Below are 18060 nucleotides of genomic sequence, written 5' to 3' on the forward strand. Positions count from 1 at the left end.
CTGTCTCTCTCCCCCCCCCACTTTCCTTTGCAGAAGCAGCAGCGGTATTTCCCTTCCCCTCCAGGTCCCTGCTGAAGCAGTAGCAGCATTTTCCCCCAACCCCCATTCCCTTCCTTCCCCCCCACTTTCCTTTGCAGAAGCAGCAGTGATATTTCCCTTCCCCTCCAGATCCCTGTTAAGTAGTAGCAGTATTTTCCCCCACCCCCCATTCCCTTCCCTCCCCCCCACTTTCCTTTGCAGAAGCAGCAGCGGTATTCCCCTTCCCCTCCAGGTCCCTGCTGAAGCAGTAGCAGCATTTTCCGCCACCCCCATTCCCTTCTCTTACCGTGAGCTGTCCTGCTCCGTTCGGCCCCTCCCCCTTTCCTTCCCGCGGGCTGGCCTGCTGCTTTTTTCTAAGTTTCAAAGTACCGGCGGCTCTTCTCACGATCCCCGTGGTGGCTGATCCTCCTGTAAAGAGCAGCCTGCGATGGTGTCCGGCTTTAGCGAACCTCGCAGGCCTCTCTCCAACTCGGTAGCACTTCCCTCTGACGCGATTCCATGCATCAGAGGGAACGTGCTACCGAGGTTGGAGAGCGGCCTGCGAGGTTCACTAAAGCCAGCCACCATCGCAGGCTGCTCTTTAGAGGAGGATCAGCAGCAGCGGCGAGTTAGGGCTGGAGGTGTGTTCCCTGCTGAGGACGCGGCAGGGAGAGAGCTTGCCTGGCTTCCATGGTGAGTGAGGGCGGGAGGAGGGGAGTGGCCAAAATGTTCCCTGCCGCCGGATTGGCGGCCACGGATCAGAAATCACAGCAGCAGGGATCATGAAATTTCAAGAGCTCATGCACGCTCTAAGGTTTTATTATAATATATTTTCTCCAATGATAGTTTTGTCTTCAATTTTTTATCTTCTTGCTCTTTACCATATTTGAGATCTACGAATGCTTACCATTAGATTATTTACTTATTTTGGTTTACTAATACTTCTTTCTAATGTATTTGTTATGGGATTCTATTTCTTATAACTGTGTATTCATGTGCATTAGTTGAAATGCAATAAATATAATCTACCGTATTTTCACTCATATACCGCGCATCCAGGTAAAACGCGCACACGGGTATAGCGTGCGGGGAACTGTAATTTATGTAAATAAATTTTTATATGCCGCGCACACCTGTATACCACGCATGCCGCCCCGACTCTCCCGTCGCTGCCCGACTCTCCTTTCGCCCGCCCCGACTCTCCTCTGGCCAGCCCAACTCTCCTTTAGCCCGCCCCGACTCTCCTCTGGCCAGCCCGACTCTCCTTTAGCCCGCCCCAACTCTCCTCTGGCCAGCCCGACTCTCCTTTAGCCCGCCCCGACTCTCCTCTGGCCATCCCACTCTCCTTTAGCCCGCCCAGACTCTCCTCTCCCCCTTGAAGTCCTGTCCCCACCCTGAAAGCCTGATGCCCCTCCCGACGTCCGATTCACCCTCCCCCCCGCAGGACCGCTCGCCCCCTCACCCCGAAGGACTGCTCGCGCTGGAACACGCACCCCCACACCGAAGGACCGCTCGCACCCCCACAGCCTCCCCCCCAATCATGTAGAAGTTTCCTACCGTCGTCCTGCTGCTTCCTCTGCCGGCGGTCCTGCCCCTTCTCTTAGCCCTGCGTCTACGCTGATTCCTCTTCCGGCGGTCCCGCCCTTTCTCTGACGTCAGAGAAAGGGCGGGACCGCCGGAAGAGGAATCAGCGTAGACGCAGGGCTAAGAGAAGGGGCAGGACCGCCGGCAGAGGAAGCAGCAGGACGACGGTAGGAAACTTCTACATGATTGGGGGGGAGGCTGTGGGGGTGCGAGCGGTCCTTCGGGGTGCGGGTGCGAGCGGTCCTGCGGGGGGGGGGGGGGGTGAATCGGACGTCGGGGGGAACTATGTAGAAAAAAAGGGGATAACGCGCTCACGCATATAACGCGCATGGCTATACACGGTTTGTAAAATCATGTATAACGCGCGCGCTATATGCGTGAAAATACGGTACATGGGATTCACATAACACAAAAAATACACATGAGTGAGCAGGACCTATATCACAAATGCCATGATAAACTACCACTACTGTGAATATGTCACAGGGAAGTCCAGAGGGACAGGTGCCAACCTATTTCTATAACTTCATCCACAGAAGATATCGGGTCCCAATTCAAAAGTCTGGAAACCACAGCAATATGTACATCTGAATTCTTCTAGGACAAGCAGGATGAGTCAGCCACATATGGGTGTTGTCCCAACAGCTCCCAATTTACGGATAAGCTCTCCAATAGCTCAGAGAGATTTTTTTTTTTTTTTTCTCTGAGCACGTGCAGTGCCCGGGCACTACTGGACATGCCCGAGCCCTACCCATTTCCCCCCTTCTTCCCCCTAATCCCCAGTCTTTAGTTTCCGCCCGTTCCCATCGGTCGGATTTTTCCACAGCTCTCCATTTTCTACAATCAAAACTTGTTCTACTTACCATCTTGAAGATGCCAGAAACATCAAAGAAATGTCCGGGCTGCAGGAAAAGGATGAGCACACTGGACCCTCACGACCTGTGCGTTCGCTGCTTGGGCACAGCACACGAAGAACTGTGTTGCATGCACTGCGTCCGTCTGTCTCCACGGGCACGCAAGCTAAGGAAGAGGGCACTGAGAGACTTCTTGAAGAGAAGTGAGGCCCGAGAATCTTCCTCCAGCAGCCATCCTCATCGGAGCGTAGCAGCGGGGGATCCACAGACGAATCCAGTGAGGAGCCTCCAGGACGTCCTGGCTCAGTCAATCCCCCCGACTGCAACTTGCCCGGTCGAGAAATCTCTCCCGGAGGTCCTTCATGCTGTCGCTAGCCGTCGACCCCTGCAGGAAGCCGATCGGGGTTCGCCATCCGGCCCCCCCCCTCCCGAAGTCATCGGGAACACCATCGGCCTCTGCCCGAATGGGCACATCGCTGGGGGCGCCTCCCAGTCTTGCACTTACCCCCACGTGTGGACCGGAAGAGAAGCCATCTCCCTGCTCCTCCACAGCCCGATCCAGCGTGAAGCCACGCCCCCCAGCAACGAGGGAGCAGCAAATGGAAAGGGAGCCCGGGGAGAAACCAGCCTGCAGGCAGCCACGCCTCCCACCAATGGAGGAGCAGCCAGCTACCGGCCTAACACGCCCCTTAGCAACGGAGGAGCCAATCCTCGATTGGCCATGCCTCCAAGCAGCAGAAGATCGCCGCCCAGGTCCGCCCCTCCTGCACAACCAGCCAACCAGCAGCCAGACCCGCCTCCTTGAAGAGAGAACTCGTCGGGGAACCCCTCCTGACATCAGCAGGCAGGGAGACTGCAGAGGCACGCCTCCCCGATCAACTCAGGATGCCGGCTCAGCTACAAGCAGCCTGAGAACGGGGCACAACGAGGCACGCTGCAGGGAGAGGAATCGGCACTCCCCCCACCAGCACACTCGGCATCGGGATGCTTCCCGATCTCCCCGGGGGGAGCTTTTTCGCCGCCACCACCACCAGCGCAGCCGCAGCAGGGGTGACAGAAGGCACAATCATCACTCTCCTGCAGGACACAGATCCAGAGGGAGAGGCAGCAGGCGACCATACAGCACACCATCTCCCTCCAGCCCTTCTGCATCCTCACCACCGACCAAGCGACGCAAGGACTGCACGGAGGGAATGCCCCACCTGGAGCGTCAGACGACCGGCCAGGGGGTTGAGCGTCAGACGACCGGCCAGGGGGTTGACCATCAACAACTGGTCCAGCTTCTGACTAGAGGTCTGCACGGGAACGGGGATCCCGCGGGTTCCCCCCCTGGCCCACGGGACTCCCACGGGGACGCCCCCTGGCCCACGGGACTCCCACGGGGATGCCCCCCTGACCCACGGGACTCCCACGGGGACGCCCCCTTGCCCACGGGACTCCCACGGGGATGAAAACAACCTACCTAAATTCTGGCGATGCAAGCATGCAGCTTACAAGTCTGGCGTCGCGTCGGGAAATAGCCATGTTGAGCAGTGAGCTCAGCACGTACACAGATGAAAGCCTTGCTTGCTGATTGGTCCGGCGGCCCCGCCCCACCGTGCCGCCGGACCAATCAGCAAGCAAGGCTTTCATCTGTGTACGTGCTGAGCTCACTGCTCAGCATGGCTATTTCCCGACGCGGGCATTAGGCTGTTTTTTGTCATTTCGGGTGGGGGATGGCAGCAGCAGCAGCAGCCTGAAAAAGAAATCATCCTGGCCGGGTTCGGTGTCATGCTCCGGAGCTTCTACAGCCTTCCTATCTCCCTCTCCCTTCTACCTGCGGCTCTCTTCGGCAACTCAGCAGCAACGATCGACACAAGCTTCTGGCGTCGGGGCCTACCCTCTGCGAGTCCCGCTTGTTTCAACTTCCTTTTTCCACAAAGATGGGACTCGTAGAGGGAAGGCCTCGATGTCGCCAGCTTGTCTTGATCACCGCTGCTGACGAGTTGCTTAAGAGAGCCGCGGAGCAGGGGGGTGTTGCCAGGTGCAGGTAGAAGGGAGAGGGCCAGATGCAGGACTCGTGGGTGAGGGAGGAGAAGAGAGAAGGGAGAGAAACAAAAGGAAATATTTCATACTGGGCTGGGCCGGAGTGGAGAGAGGGTGGAAAGATTCTGGCTACAGGGTACAGTAACAAAGGAAAAGGGGGGAAAGCTGAAAATGGAGATAGTGACACAAAGAAGAGAAAGGGTAAGCAGGACCTTCTGAATAAGGATAGAGATACAGAGGGGACATGAAGAGGAGGTGAAATAGAGACATAGAAGTAATGCTGAAAAAGTGTGTGTGGGGGGGGAGATAAAGACATTGAAAGGGCAAATGGTGAATATGGGGTAAAGACAAGGACAGAGACAAATGAAGATTCTGAAAAAGTGGTGAGATAGGGATATAGGTGAGATGGACACAAAGAAGGGTGATGCTGGAAAATAGGTGGAATGGTAATTCTGACAGACACAGAAGGGAAATGCTGGATCAAGGAGAGATGGGGCTCAGGCTGGATGGAATGAGGAGAAATGCCTTGTTGGCCCGGAACTTCCTCTCCTACGTCAGAATTGACGTCAGGGAGCGGAATGCTGGTCAGCGCGACGCTTCTGCAGGGAAAGCTTGGGACAGCGGTGGCTTGGGGACTATTCCCCGATGGCGGTGGCAGCAAACCGAGTGGCTTGGGGGAGGGCACGGAGAAAGAAAGAAAGGGGGCAGACAGAGAGACAGAAAGAAGGGGGAACAGGGAGACAGAAAGAAAAAGTTGGGGGAGAGAATGAGGTCTGGAGGAGAGGAAACATACAGGAGGCTGAAAGAAAGGAAGAAAGATTGGATGCACAGTCAGAAGAAGAAAGTGCAACCAGAGACTCATGAAATCACCAAACAGCAAAGATAGGAAAAATGATTTTATTTTCAATTTAGTGATCAAAATGTGTCTGTTTTGAGAATTTATATCTGCTGTCTATATTTTGCACTATGGCTCCCTTTTACTAAACCGCAATATTGTTTTTTAGCGCAGGGAGCCTATGAGCATTGAGAGCAGCGCGAGGCATTCAGCGTAACTCTCTGTGCTAAAACCTACTATTGTGGTTTAGTAAAAAGGGAGGGGGTGTATTTGTCTATTTTTGTATTTTGTTACCGAGGTGACATTGCATAGAGTCATCTGCCTTGGGAAATGTATATGGCAGATATCTTTGTTTTGTGTTCAAAAGAAAAGGAAATGCATTTCTGGTTTTATTTCTACAGTGTTGAAGTACTTGTTGGCCCTTGCTGTGACTGGTGGGGATCCCCAAGCACCGCCAGCAGAGGACCTCCTCTAGAGATGGTCAGAACTCCCCTCCACCAAGCGCAGCAGTCGCTGGCAGCATCCATGAGCCACTGAGGTGCCAGCATCTGTGACTCAGGGACGCTACTGCTGCCTGCCAAGCTTGGCAAAAGGGACCCCAGGCCAACTGCAAAGGAAGTCCTCAGCTGACAGTTTGTGGGTTCTCATCAGCTGAGTATTTATATTTTATATTTACATTAGAGGTTCTGGTAGAAACCCATTTACAAAGTATGTATTCTTCCCAATTAATATTTCCAAATTAATAGTCTCTTTGCTTATTTGTAAATGGGTCTCTACCAGAGCCTTTAATTCAGTAGCATAATTAAATAAAATAACTATTTCTGAAGTTTATAGGGAAGGATGGTGACGGAGGGGATTCCTCGCGGGGACGGGTGGGGACGGAGGGGATTCCTCGCGGGGACGGGTGGGGACGGAGGGGATTCCTCGCGGGGACGGGTGGGGACGGAGGGATTCCTCACGGGGACGGGTGGGGACGGAGGGATTCCTCACGGGGACGGGTGGGGATGGGTGGGATTTTGGCGGGGACGGGTGGGGACGGGTGGGATTTCTGTCCCCGCGCAACTCTCTACTTCTGACCCAGCTTCTCGCTCAGCAGGGGACCCCACAGACACTGCAGCAGCCCAGCACCCAGATGAGCAGCGCCCAAGCTCTACAAGTTAACAGTGCCGCTGACATCGACACGGGGGACGAATCCGATGACAGCTTCTTGAGCGCCTACAACTCGGACCGATCCCCTGCGCCATCTCAAACACAGACGACAGCGAAGCCCCCGGCACAAGCACCGGAGGACCTAGCCTATCCCAAGTTTATCCAGAAACTCGCTGTCCTCCTTGGGATCCATGTGGGGGGACCACCAGAACCCACGCCAGAGGATGACGGCCTCCTGCAATCACTGGACTATCCCAAACAGCCAGTAGCGATCCCAGTTCATATGAACCTCCTTGACTGCAGAGACAAGATTTGGCGGACCCCCTCCTCAGGGCCTCCCACATCTAAGAAACTGAGCGCGAAGTACCAGGTCCTCCCGGTCCCAGGTTTTGACAAACCGCAGCTGCCACACAACTCCATCGTGGTAGCCTCAGCGCTCAAGAGATACAAGACGGCGCGATCGGCCTCTAACGGTCCGCCTGTGAAGGACCTGAAAACCCTAGATTCCATGGGGAGAAAGACCTTCGAGGGCGCGATGCTTAACGCACGAATCGCCGCACACCAGTTCCAGATGATGCTGTACCAGGAGGCCATACAAAAAAAGATAAAACAGGCTCTACAGCTCGCCTCCCAGCCGGTACAGGACTCTCTCTCATCCCTCCTCCATGACCAAGGGGAATGCAACAAGCACCTCTTCAAGGCAGTTTTTGACGTCTTCGAGACGTCCAGCCGCATCGGGGGAACGGCTATCCTAGCACGGCGCTTGGCCTGGATCCGTGCATCGGCGCTCCGCGAGGACCTCCACGAGCCCCTTGCAGATGCCCCATGCACAGGAGAACACCTGTTTGGCGACAAGGTCAAAGAGACAGTCGACAGCATTAAAAACGACTGCACCACCCTTCAAACCCTCGCTTCTGACGGACTAGAACGTTGGGCCCCTCCACGAAGACAGCAAAGGAATCGCAAGCCCTTCACTGCCAACAGACGCCACTCCGCAGCACCACGCTGGCAGCAGTCTGGGAACCTACGCTCCCAGCCATATAGAAACTCCTACGTGGACAAGCGTCGCCCAAGGGACAGGGGCAATCAAAGGCAGACTGCCCCCCCAAAGCAAAAGCAGAATCTTTGACTACCCCCCGAACCAGCAGGGGCCAGTGGGGGGCAGGATCAGATTGTTTGTGAGTGCCTGGTCCAGAATCACCACCGACCAGTGGGTCCTCAACATCATCAAACGGGGATACCGCATACGGTTCGACTCCCGCCCTCCAGAAAAACCACCGCAGCGGGCGGGGCACACAACTTCAGACGAGCCTGTTCTCCTGCGACTAGCAGAGGACCTGCTTCGGGCAGATGCAATAGAGGCGGTGCCACCAGAGGAGATCAACATGGGGTTTTACTCCAGGTATTTTCTCGTGCCAAAGAAGGACAAGGGCAAACGCCCAATCCTGGACCTCCGTCATCTCAACAAGTGCATACACAAAGAACGCTTCCGGATGCACTCCCTGGGCACAGTCCTGCCCCTGATACAGCCCAACGACTGGCTAGCCTCGCTGGACCTACAGGACGCCTACACTCATGTGCCTATCCATCCAGCTCACAGGAAGTATCTTCGCTTCAAGATCAAAGAGAGACACTTCCAGTACAAAGCCCTACCCTTTGGACTCTCGACAGCCCCAAGAGTGTTCACAAAGTGCGTGGCCGTGGCAGCGGCACATCTTCGCCTGCAGGGAATATGCGTCCTTCCCTATCTCGACGACTGGCTGATAGTGGCCCACTCACCAGGGGAGGTCCATGCAGCCCTGACAACCACCATAACCCTCCTCCAAGAACTGGGATTCCTCATCAACTACAAGAAATCCCACCTGATACCCACCCAGAGGATATCATTCATCGGGGCAGTCATCGATACCACACAGACCAAGGCCTTTCTACCGGCCGGCCGGATCGACACCTTGACATCCCTGGCCCAGCGCATCTCTGCCAGCAGCTCATCATCAGCACGCTCCTTTCTGCGTCTCCTGGGCCACATGGCGGCCGCAGTCTTTGTTGTCCAACACACCAAACTACACATGAGACCCCTGCAATGGCACCTCAGACGTCACTGGAACCTGCATACCCAACCACTGACCACCAAGATTCCCATTCGCCGACCCATACACAAGACGCTGCAGTGGTGGATGTCCCGAGAAAATTTAGCGAAGGGGAAACCATTCAGACCACCACCCCACCAGCTGGTGGTCACCACGGATGCCTCCAAACATGGATGGGGGGCACACCTTCTCCATCTTCGCACAGGAGACACATGGTCTGCCCAGGTGTCCTCACTCCATATCAACCTACTGGAGCTCAAGGCCATAGGGAATGCCCTCGAAACCTTCAATCAATGGGTGACAGGCAGGACAGTCCTCATCCAAACAGACAACCAGGTGGCCATGTACTACATCAACAAGCAGGAGAGCACAGGGTCAGCCTCGCTCTGCAAGGAAGCCTGCCGCATTTGGGAGTTCGCCATCGCCATTCAGTGCCCCATCCAGGCAAGCTACCTCCCGGGGGAGCAGAACGACCTGGCCGACAGTCTCAGCCGCCAGCTGGACCCCTACGAGTGGTCTCTCAACCCAGCAGTGACGAAGAAGATCTTCAGCACCTGGGGCACACCGAGCATCGACCTGTTTGCGACAGAACTGAACACAAAATGCACGATCTTTTGCTCAAAGAGACCGACCCAGCGCCGTCTCAGTCCCGACGGCCTGTCCCTGAATTGGAACCACGGACTCTTATACGCCTATCCACCAACACTTCTCATACCCAAAGTCCTGCAGAAGATCCTCCAGGACAGAGCAACGGTGATCATGATTGCCCCGTTCTGGCCCCGGCAACCATGGTTCCCGTTCCTGCAACGGATAGCGGTTCACCCACCTCTCCGCCTCCCGATCAGCGCAGATCTCATAACACAACACGGGAGCGCCACCCTCCATCACAACCTGCGCTCCCTAGCCCTGACCGCATGGATGTTGAGAGGATGAACCTACCACAAGACGTGGAGCACATTCTCATGGCAGCCAGAAGACCTTCAACCCGAAAATGCTACGGATTGAAATGGAGAAGGTTCCGCCACTGGTGCACGAACACACAGCGAGACCCTTACAACTGCCCCATACCGGACATCCTGCAGTACCTACTAAGCCTATCTCAGATGGGCCTAAAACCTACTTCCATCAAGGTCCACCTAAGCGCGATCACGGCGTACCACGCTGGCTGGGACAACTCACCGGTGTCAGGACACCCGGTATTCGCAAGATTCATGAAGGGACTGTCCAATCTGCACCCACCGGTCAGACCACCACCGCCCGGATGGGACCTGAACTTGGTGCTGCATCAGCTCACCCTCGATCCCTTCGAACCCTTGGGGGAGGCAGACCCCAGATTCCTGGCTTGGAAAACCCTCTTCCTGACCGCCATTGCATCGGCCAGACGTATCAGCGAGATCCAGGCCCTGGTCCATCACCCCCCCTACACATTGATCCATGAGGACAGGGTGGTGCTCAGAACCCACCCCCGATTCTTGCCGAAGGTGGCGTCAGCGTTCCACATCAACCAGTCTATCATCCTCCCCGCACTCTACATTCACCCACAGGGGGGCTCGCAGCCACTACAGCGACACCCCTTGGACTGTGTACGGACCCTGACCACCTATATTAACAGGACACAACAGACCAGACAAGCCTCACAACTGTTCGTCTCCTATGACCATAACAGGCCAGGACGGCCGGTCACCAAACGCACGCTCTCGCGCTGGATATCCCAGTGCATCTCTTTCACCTACGGAAGAGCGCAGCGTGAACCGCCAGTGGGAGCCCACGGCCACCAGCTCAGAGCCGTAGCCACCACTCTGGCTCATCTACACCATACTCCAATAGAGGACATCTGCAATGCAGCCACTTGGTCCTCCTTGCACACCTTTACCAAGCACTACTGCCTCGACATAGCATTCCACGCCCCGAATGCATTCGGCCAAACAGTCTTGCAAGCGGCCCTCCCCTCCCGGGAGGGACACCAACCATTACCACTGCCTTGACAAGCACTGATCAAGTAGGGGGGCACAGATACTGATTAAGTGCCAGCCAGTACTACATGTCTAGACTAGAGGTTCAATATGCAAGTACTAATTGTTACACGCAATTACGAATTGTTACCGTTTACATGCTATTACGAATTGTTACTGTTGACCAGTTATTTTTTCTCACTGTTCCTTAACGGTTATTGACCAGTTGCACTGTTCGGCAAGTATTATTGCCCAGTTAACACAGCACTTTATTAAAGAAACCGGTTTGCACAACTGAGCCTGCTTTGCCTGATTACCCTGCCCGGCTCGGCCTCCACAGCCAGGCGAGGGATGCACAGAGCGCTAAATCGCAGGCCCATTCGGTACATCCCTCGGCTAGGGAGTCACCCATATGTGGCTGACTCATCCTGCTTGTCCTAGGAGAAAGTGTAGTTACTTACCTGTAACGTAGGTTCTCCGTGGACAGCAGGATAGTCAGCCACACAACCCACCCGCCTCCCCATATGGCCGACCCGGCCACAGCTAGGAACATCCTGGGGATTAGGGGGAAGAAGGGGGGAAATGGGTAGGGCTCGGGCATGCCCAGTGGTGCCCGGGCACTGCATGTGCTCAGAGAAAAAAAAAAAAAAAATCTCTCTGAGCTATTGGAGAGCTTATCCGTAAATTGGGAGCTGTTGGGACAATACCCATATGTGGCTGACTATCCTGCTGTCCACGGAGAACCTACGTTACAGGTAAGTAACTACACTATACTATGACACACATACCCAATTGCAATTCATCTGATTTACCCCCTACAGTTATTATCCTAGAGCAGTGTTTCTCAACAAGGGGTACGCAGGCCACTTGTTGGGGGTAAGCGGCCTGGCTGCTGGGGATCTCTCCTTGCCAGACTACTGCTGAAGCCACTGCCAGGATCCCTTCCTGCCTTTCTGAAGTCAGAAGAAGGGCAGGACCACGTCAGAGGGAACATGCTTCTGAGGACGGTGGTAGCTTACAAGGATCATGTAGAGCACCGGTGATCCTCTCTACAGGCTGCAGTAAGAGCGGGAGGCCAGGGTGAAGCCAGAGGATGCAGCAAAGAGCGCCAATGCACGGAACAAGGTAGAACCAGGATTTCTGCAGCTCTTCCTGACTGATCCTCCCCCCTAAAGTAAGAGCAGCAGGCCAGCATGAAGCAGCGTTGCTGCTCCTGCTTTAGGAAGGCACGGGGAGGAGAGTGGGTCACCGAATTGGCCAGGCTGATTTTTTAAAAATCAAATCAATTCAAATCGGAAATTGGGCAGCACTCGTACAAAGTATATGTGGGCATTTGGACCTGCTTTGGGCAGGTAAAACTGTGCTTGAAAGATTGCTTTTCAGACTACATAATCTATCCACTTCCAACCTAAACATATCCCTAGGAACAACTCCTCCCAATGCAGCTGAAAGTAGATCAATTGTAATTATATGGAAGAAGTTGGGCAATATTCAGAAAAATTAAAAAAGAAAGTACATTTTTTAACCTGCTTAAATCACATTGAAAATTGACCTCTGTACTCAAAAGCTATTTTACCAAAAAGTGGAAGATTAAGTGGCTTACTTCATCTTGTAATGATTCTTCAACTTGCTCATCATAGTCTTCATCTTGCCGTTTGACTAAAAAAATAAAAGAAAGAAAAAACTAGAACCAATATTAAAAGATGGTACACTGAAATGAAAAGTGTTCCAATTCCAACCAAATACCAATAGACTAATTAATACACTTTTTATAGACTGCATCATAGCCAAAATAGGGACCTGGACAATGAACATCATTTCAACATATACAGTCATGGGAGAAAATTAGGACACCCCATGAAATATTCAGCTCTTTCTTAAGAAATGTTCACATATCGATATCAAATCTTTTTTTTATTTATTTATCTCTGGAAAAGAAAGTGATGTAATTGCAGATAAACAACAAAAATGTGTATTCTGAGGAATAAATTAGGACACCCTAATAGCTAGTGTTACCTCCTTTGGCTGAAATAACTGCAGTGAGACGCTTCTTGTAGCCATCTACCAGTCTCTGACATCGGTCTAAGGAAAGTTTGGCCCACTCCTCAATGCAAAATTCTTTCAGCTATGAGATGTTTGAGGAGTTTCTTGCCTGTACAGCCTGTTTCAAATCACCCCACAGCATCTCAATGGGATTAAGATCAGGGCTTTGACTCGGCCACTCCAGGACCCTCCATTTCTTAGTTTTCAGCCAGTCCTTAGTGGATTTACTGGTATGTTTTGGGTCATTGTCATATTGCAGGGTCCAGTTCCGCTTCAGCTTTAATTTTCTTACAGATGGTGTCACATGTTTCTTAAGCACCCTCTGATACACGGTAGAATTCATGGTGGATTCTACAATGGTGAGCTGGCCAGGTCCTGCTGCTTCAAAGCATCCCCAAACCATGACACTTCTACCTCCATGCTTCACAGTTTGTATGAGGTTCTTTTCCTGGAATGCTGCATTTGGTGTACACCAAACATATCCTATAAGCCATTATTAAGATGGCTTGGGGAAAATTCACTGCTTATTCCTTCTCCTTGGGATCTTGCCAGGTACTTGTGACCTGGGTTTTGGTACTGTTGGAAACAGGATACTAGGCTTGATAGACCTTCAGTCTGTCCCAGTATAACAACTTTTATGTTCTTAAAAAAAATGTTTAAAATGTTTTTTTCTGAGAAGAGAAGATTTAAACTCCCCAGAAGTTCATTTCAAAAATGAGGAGCAACTTCCTTTAAAAGCCTCACCTCTGACATAAGGTAGAAGTAGCTTACAGACTGATTGTAAACACAAAACTCTACTTGGTCCAATCTTATGAAGAATTTTAAGACAGAAACCAGCAATTTAAACATTTGCAGAACAGAAGCCAATGTAAAATGATCAGAATAAGGCATGGACCTATCCCACTTTTACCACAATATAACCTGCTACTGCTAACAAACAAAAACGCAAATTAATACAGAACACAGCAGCAAGATATATTCTACAAATCGAGATTCGATCATGTCACACCATTGACGGAAGTGCTTTGGCTCCCAGTTGACAAGCAAATTGAATTCAAGACATGCTGCCTAGCATTCATGATCCTACATGGAGAGTCCCTCGAGTTTCCCCAGATATACAGAACTACTGGGAAGATTGACTGAACGTTAACATTAACCACTTGATATTATCCTTTCCATCTCTGAAAGGAATAAAGCATAAAAGGCAGCATAGCAACTCCTTTGGCTACAGAGTTGCAAAAACACAGAGCATACTACCTCCAAAGATCTGCACTACTCACACATATGTGTTGTTCCGCAAATCCCTAAAAACATGATTCTCCCAAAAATCCTTGCCAGAAGCTTAGACTGACCCAAATTTGAACTACACACTCATGATTACAATGTGAAAATGCCACATACCAACTCACGACACCAGAAATCTATGCTAAGAGCCCACAATGTACACTTATACTTGTACAGTAAAAATTAATACTGTACTTCTCATACTGCATTGACTGCTGTTGTTGCTATATTGATTGCCCATTGTTAATGTTGTACCGATCGCTGTTGTACATTGATTGATTTACTGAAATCACTACACTGATTGCTGTTATGTTTACATTTATTTAAGATTTGATATATCATCCTGCATTTTACTGACTTAAGTGGTTTACAATGTATCAAACTAAAATGAAATTCGGTACTTGAGAAAAACTACTCTATCTGTCTCGAAGGCTCACAATCTAGCTATTGATTGCTATTATGTTAAAGTTCATGTTGAATTGCTTACCTGCCTCGAACTCTACTTCGGAGAATTTGGCGGGATATAAGACCACAAACATACAAGGGGCTGCTAAAGAGTTCTCAGCCCAACCAACCAAGTTGGGGCAGTCTCTATCGAAGGCCACTTGGACCAGTGATTTTCCACTTTTTTCATTTCAACGGAAAAATACAGAATGAAAAAAATGTAAAACTGCTGATCTAAGTGTATAGCCCTCAACAGAGTCCGCCCGACTTTGTTGGTTGGGTTGAGAACTTTTCAGCAGCCCCAATTAACATACTGTTTATAAAAATCACTCATTTAGTGGACCATTTGTAGACCATTGGTTAGTCAACATTATAGTGTACATGATACACTGTCAATACAATTCTCTAATTTAAAGGGTATTATATCTAAAAGGTTATTTACTACTTTTTTCTCTTATAAGGTTGCTTCTGTATGGTCAACTTTACCAACTCAAATGCAATCTATAAACTACATTTAATGTCTTTAAAAAAAGCTCTTAAAAGATTTTTGCTCCAGAAATTCAATCTTTGTAGTTAAATAATGGGATATTTCTCTTTGCCCAGACTGATTATATCCTAGATTTACTAATCTAGCTCATTTGTATGTTATCTGCTATGAACTAATTGTTATTTAAGGAAAATCAGCTAAACAGATGGATGCCCTTTCAATGATACATGTAAATGTGAATTCATATATTATCATTGTATGTTTTTGAAGTTATTTGCTCAGAGACCTAAAGACTAATGGGGATCAACTCCAGTTTTAAGCCTCAATATCCAATTATCACTTAAAACTCTTTTTTCTTTTAAAGCTGTGTGATTCTTATTATAACTTGTGTAAATTATGTGAAATAATCTTAAAGCAGTTCCAGAGTCCCAACATAGACCACATTTCACTGTTTCTTCAGGGAACCAAATGACAACTGTCAATAACTTATCATTAAAGTCTCTGAGTATTGTGGATTCTTCTATTCAACTGGTCCCAGAAGATGTTTACATGTATCATTGAAAGGGCATCCAGCTGTTTAGCTGATTTTCCTTAAATACATATTTCCCTTTCTGTACTTTACCACTAATATCCCGTAATTCAGTTTGACTGAAATGAACTAATTGCTGGTACTAGCAGAATATATGATAATAGTAATAATGTAGTGAATCCTGTAGCAAAACATCTCAACAGATGTCAATATTTTAATGTAACAATGCATATTAGCCAATTGCATGTCAAAGATTAAATGTGTCTCTTTAAAAAATATATAAACATAACAATTTCATTGTATTCCCAAATACAATCCCTCTGTGTTGCTAAAGAACTATTTGATGGGTCCTTAGGAATGAGCAACATCAGTAGTACAAAACATTGCCTCTAGTCCTAATTTTACTTACCCTGTCTTATCTCTTGATTTTTAAAGTGTTCTTCTAGTTTTCCTTTCAATATTCCTCCAAGTTCTTCAAAGTGTTCATTGTTAAGGCATCCATCTCCCATTACTTCAATACACTAGAAAATGGAAACATTTGATAGATATCTGCTACCTTGTATCACATTATAATACACACATACTGAGATTTTACATGTAACTGTTATTCTGACAGTTAAACCAACCATACTACTGGCTCATGTGACCTGACCCCACAGGGAGGGGTCATTTTACGAATGACTTGTGTATCTATAACGAAAGAATAGGTTTCCTACCTCTGCTAATCTTCTTTCTTGTAAATCTCCTCTGGAGGCTGAACAGTAGGTAATGCAACTCCTCTAGCTTTAAGCTGCAGATAACTCCAAATCAAATTCTAGCCCCTCCCTATGTGGACATATCCTGTTACATACCTTGAAACTCCAATCTATATTCAAGCCAGGTAGACCTAATAAAACAGGAAACACAAGAAAAGAGAGAGGGGGGATGTGGGACTCCCCGCTACATAAGAACATAAGCAGTGCCTCTGCTGAGTCAGACTAGAGGTTCATCATGTCCAGCAGTCCGCTCATGAGAAACAAATTAAAAACAAGGATCCAAAGTCCAAATTTTGCATAACATGAAATTTTAACAGGAACAAATTGAAAACAGCATAACTGTGAAAAACAAAAAAATAAAAAGGGAGACACAGCCTGAAGGTCGTAAGGGGCCCATCACCCAAGGACCCCTCCGACTCCACAAACTTTACTGACTTGTAAGGAAAAAGGATTGGATTCTCAGTGAGGCTGGCCAAAAAAAAAAAAGAAATTCAGTTTACCAGTTACTGGTCAGGCGACCTGCAAATTGGACAGAAAAACAGGCGGGTTGTTCAGCCTCCAGAGGAGATTTACAAGAAAGAAGATTAGTAGAGGTAAGAAATCTAATCTTTCACTCTTGTACAATTCCTCTGGAGGATGAATGGTAGGGACATATCAGAACAGTCCCAAAACATCGGGGGGAGAGGGGGATGAGCCCGCCACCAGGACTGAAGCCCCAAAAGTCTTATCATGCTTAGCCGCCACCTCAAGGCGGTAAAACTTGGTAAACATATGAAGAGAGGCCCAAGTGTCCGCCCTATAATCTCTTCAGGTGAGACCGCAGGAGATTCTGTCCATGAGGAAGCTATTCCTCTGGTATAGTGAGCCTTCACTCCAAGGGAAGGCATTTTTCCCGCCACCACATAAGCAGCAGAAATAGCAATGCGGATCCATCTAGAGATGGTAGCCTGGGAAGCAGGCCGACCCACTAAAGTACGGGGCTCGCCAGGACAAACAGATGGTTCGAAAGACGGAAGACATTCATGGCTTTCAGGTATCTCAAAAGAAGATGCCATACATTCAGAGACCGCAAGACAGTCCTCTGACTTGCAGCCCGACGGAACAAAGGTGGGCAGCCGGACTTCCTGGTAGATGTGGAATGCAGAAACCATTTTAGGAAGAAAAGAAGGCACTGACCTCAAAATAACCGTGGAGAAAAGGATCTCTGCACGACAGAGCCTGAAGCTCCAACACTCTCCTTGCAGAAGTGACCACAACAAGGAAGACGGTCTAAAATGTAAGATCTTTCAGAGAGATCCCATCTAGGGGCTCATAGGGTAGACGAGCCAGCGAGTGGAGAATCAAGTTCAAATCCCACGTTGGACAAGGCGGTCACAGAAGAGGCCTCAGCCTCCCCGCCCCCCACAAGAAGCAGAAAACGTCGGGGTGAGATGCCAGAGAACCCCTGATAGCAGAGGGACCCAAACACAAATGTCCCGCAATCTGAACAGAGAGAGAGTAAACCGCAATACCCTTCCAGAGGCCAGCCTGCTGGAAGTCCAGGACACGCACCACTGAAAGGACCAAGGGATTCACTTGAACCCTCTCACTCCAAGCCTGAAAGCCCCTCTAGGCTTTCACATAGGCTGACAGTGGATTTCATCTTGCTCTGAAGGAGCGTAGTGATGATGGCATGCGTAGCCCCTAGTTGTCAATGCTGCGCGCTCAAACGCCAAGCCACAAGACCAAAGCGGTCCATATCTTGAAGCGCTATGGGGCTCTGCATAAGCAGCTGCCGATGGCAGGGGAAACCTAGACCCCTCCCAATGCTCAACCGCACTAGGCCTGTGTACCACGATCTTCTGGGCCTGTCTGGGGCCACCAGCAATACCAGACCCATGAAAGGCCACCCAGCACAGAACGCGCCCTACCATGGGCCACGGGGGAAAACAAAGAATCTCCCCCTGGGGACAATTTTGGACCAGAGCATCCAGTCTGCTTTCAACCTCTCTGGCGGCTGAAGAATCATGCA

General features: G+C 50.0%; 1 protein-coding gene across 1 annotated transcript in view; it reads right to left on the minus strand.

Annotated features, from left to right (window-relative positions):
* The window catches only part of IPO5 (importin 5), a 387223-nt gene that overhangs the window by 112317 nt on the left and 256846 nt on the right, over window positions 1-18060 (minus strand). Inside the window, exons 20-21 of the mRNA XM_033948411.1 lie at window positions 15704-15815; window positions 12111-12166 (exon numbers count right to left, since the gene is read on the minus strand). Of these exons, the coding sequence (XP_033804302.1) occupies window positions 12111-12166; window positions 15704-15815 (168 nt within the window). The remainder of the gene's footprint in view (window positions 1-12110; window positions 12167-15703; window positions 15816-18060) is intronic.

The sequence above is a fragment of the Geotrypetes seraphini genome, chromosome 6 (assembly GCF_902459505.1).
Source record: "Geotrypetes seraphini chromosome 6, aGeoSer1.1, whole genome shotgun sequence".
Classification (NCBI taxonomy): domain Eukaryota; kingdom Metazoa; phylum Chordata; class Amphibia; order Gymnophiona; family Dermophiidae; genus Geotrypetes; species Geotrypetes seraphini.